The sequence below is a fragment of the Cyprinodon variegatus genome, unplaced genomic scaffold (genome assembly GCF_000732505.1).
Source record: "Cyprinodon variegatus isolate N-32 unplaced genomic scaffold, C_variegatus-1.0 Scaffold0, whole genome shotgun sequence".
In the NCBI taxonomy this organism is placed as follows: domain Eukaryota; kingdom Metazoa; phylum Chordata; class Actinopteri; order Cyprinodontiformes; family Cyprinodontidae; genus Cyprinodon; species Cyprinodon variegatus.
Genome location: NW_015150453.1, coordinates 1152766 through 1155475, shown reverse-complemented (window position 1 = coordinate 1155475; position 2710 = coordinate 1152766). Strand labels below are relative to the sequence as shown.

At 40.1% G+C, this 2710-nt stretch overlaps 1 protein-coding gene across 1 annotated transcript in view; it reads right to left on the bottom strand.

Moving 5' to 3' along the window:
* LOC107081697 (neural-cadherin-like) overlaps window positions 1–2710 on the bottom strand; it is a 239960-nt gene that overhangs the window by 141946 nt on the left and 95304 nt on the right. Inside the window, exon 2 of the mRNA XM_015369928.1 lies at window positions 348–536. Coding sequence (XP_015225414.1) covers window positions 348–536 — 189 coding nt within the window. The remainder of the gene's footprint in view (window positions 1–347; window positions 537–2710) is intronic.

Below are 2710 nucleotides of genomic sequence, written 5' to 3'. Positions count from 1 at the left end.
CTGTTAGTACGTCATATGCTTCGTTGTTCTGATTGGTTTATTTGGCCCGTCTATCACCAACATAGGCCAATCAGCTAATCCATCTGGCGGAGTCAGGCTGGTTTTTCAGTAGCTTTCACCAAAATTTTTATAAAGTGTTTTGCTTCTTTTCATAGGAGTGATTCACATATTTTTTTAGATCTTTTAGAGCAAACAAACAGTTTCTGTATCTCTGGCATAAAAATTACATGGATGGATGGATGGATGGATGGATGGATGGATGGATGGATGGATGGATGGATGGATAGATAGATGTGTTCTGTATGTTTAGTTGGATCATCTTGTGCAGAAAAATCAAAGGGATGCACCATCTAGTAGGAGGAACTGAGGCTGTCCCAGCGTGCCATCTCGTTGTCTCGTTGACAGCCGGTAGACTACAGATCCAGGGTTGGCATCAGGACCCACGGCACCCAGGTAAGGTGTAGGAAACATCCCCCACTGCAGGTCCGTCTGACTGGGCAGGCTCAGGGTTAACCTGCACAGGTACCATTCATCACCTGGAAAGGACAAGACAAAAATAGGAGCTAATTATTAAACCTTAATATTACATTGTCGTCTGCAAAACTGGTACTCAAAGATGGAAAAAGGTAAACGCTAAGTTTCTTAAAACAAAAAATGAAATTTTCAAAAATTCAATTACAACAAAGATTTCTTCATACTGCTTTGTCTTTTATTAATTTTTTTTTCATCTGTCGGTGGGTTTACATGTTGGGTTCAACAGTTTTGCATAATATTTATCATTGCAGTACTTGAGAGAAAAGTTTTTATTTTTCGGTTGCTGTTCTGTGCTGTGTGTTGATGCTATTGTTGTCTAGGTGTCGCACCAACGAAGCTCGTTAGCTTAACCAGCTCCACTCACTCAGACAGCGGACTAAAAGGGGAGCAGCTCTTAGCCAAAGGGGACAAGGTGACATTCCTCTTTAACTTCTCTTATGTTTTCCCATATTTCATCTCCATTCTGCTGCATAAGATAAGAACCAAACAGCAGAGGATGAAGGAGAAGAAAAAGATGCAGCTCCTCCAAACTAAAACAACAAAACTTTGAGAGGAAAACACAGGAAGCGGCACAGCAGGTGCTCACATTTGCCCAGTGAAAACACACACGCTTGTCACGTCTACGATTCTGCTCTCCATCTTTATTCTTATTATTTCACGTCGCCTGGTTCTGAAGCGGGATTTGTTCGGTTTGGGGGGGTTGCCTTGGTGCTCGCTGTTGTTTTGACTTTTGTGTCGTTTCAACGGCAGCCTGACAAGAGAAGAAACTTCACTTCAGAGGAACCAGAGAAGAAAGGACGGATGAGCAGGTGACAGGAGAGGAGGAGGAGGAGATGACAGCACAACACAATGGTGTCTTTCCTGTCTTTTTATATCACCTCTGAAGGTGTGTCAACAAACGTAGAGCAGGAGGGGGAGTGAGGACAAAAAAAAGAGGGGATGAGGTCCCTCTACACATCAATCCACGCGCTGACATGGGAATTGGAGCTAAAGAAGAAGAAATTAATGGGCGAGAGACCAAAAATATAAAGGATAAAAAAACAGAACATCAAGAAAAAAAAGGTACACTTGAAAAACCATATAGAAATAAGTAAAAAATTTGTAAATTAAGTGTATTTACCCTTCATTTGAGTAGGTAAATAAGATAGTTTGCCAATGGAATGAGTATTTTTACTCTTAAAATAACATAATTAGATAATATGTACTTGAAAAGATGTAATTGTGTTGTCTTATTGTAAGTGTAAATTGTCTTGCTCCAAAAATAAATGCACTTATTTTAAGAAAGAAGGAGATTTTGATATTTTCCAGTGTATAATAGTAATAAAAAACTGGAAAAAAGTTAATTTACTGAAAGAAAGAAGTCCTTGATCACACATCTTAAACCTCCACATGAAAAACATTCTAACAGTCTTATAAGGACATCATCTGAAAATAACTAGATGCAACAGAAGGTCTCATTAAAGATTAGATGTGAATAAAGGAGGACAAATCAACCTAAAAGCACAGGGAGAAAATAATGAGGCGATAATAAGGAAGAAGCTTCTACAAATCAGCGCTCACTTCCTTAATGGATGCTTCATGGCTCTTCGGTCAAACCATAAACTCCAGAATAATCACATCCATTCCTGTCCGTTGCTTAACATACGCTGAGCTGTGGCCCGTGTGTGAAAGCCAAATGAAATCTGTCCCATTATCATGATAAATATTAACACATTTACATGCAGCATCGTAGGTCAACACATATCAAGCAGGGCACAAACTATAAAAGTTCCCTCGCTAGATAAAAGCATTTTGTCCAGCCAGCAGCTGGAGAAAATGGCTCCTTCAAACCTGCAGGCAGATGAAAGGTCAGTGACACCAAAATAATGACTTCAAGACTTTTTCATACAGCAGATGGGAGAAAGGGTTGCCACCTTTCAGAAATGGAAATAAGGGTCCAAGAGAAACTTCATTGTTGCGGGGGGTCACGGGTTCCTCCCCCAGAAAATTTTGTATTTCTTAGATGGAATTTCCTGCATTTTAAACAAATTGTGTCCCGTTTCAGCCCAACACAGAACCATACCTTTATTTTGTTCTTTGAGCGTGGTTTGTATTTCTTGCAATAAGCTACTAGCCTCGTGAGACCATCCTGATCTCGCGAGCTTTCAAGGTTTCACTCGCAGATCAGTCTGGAGAC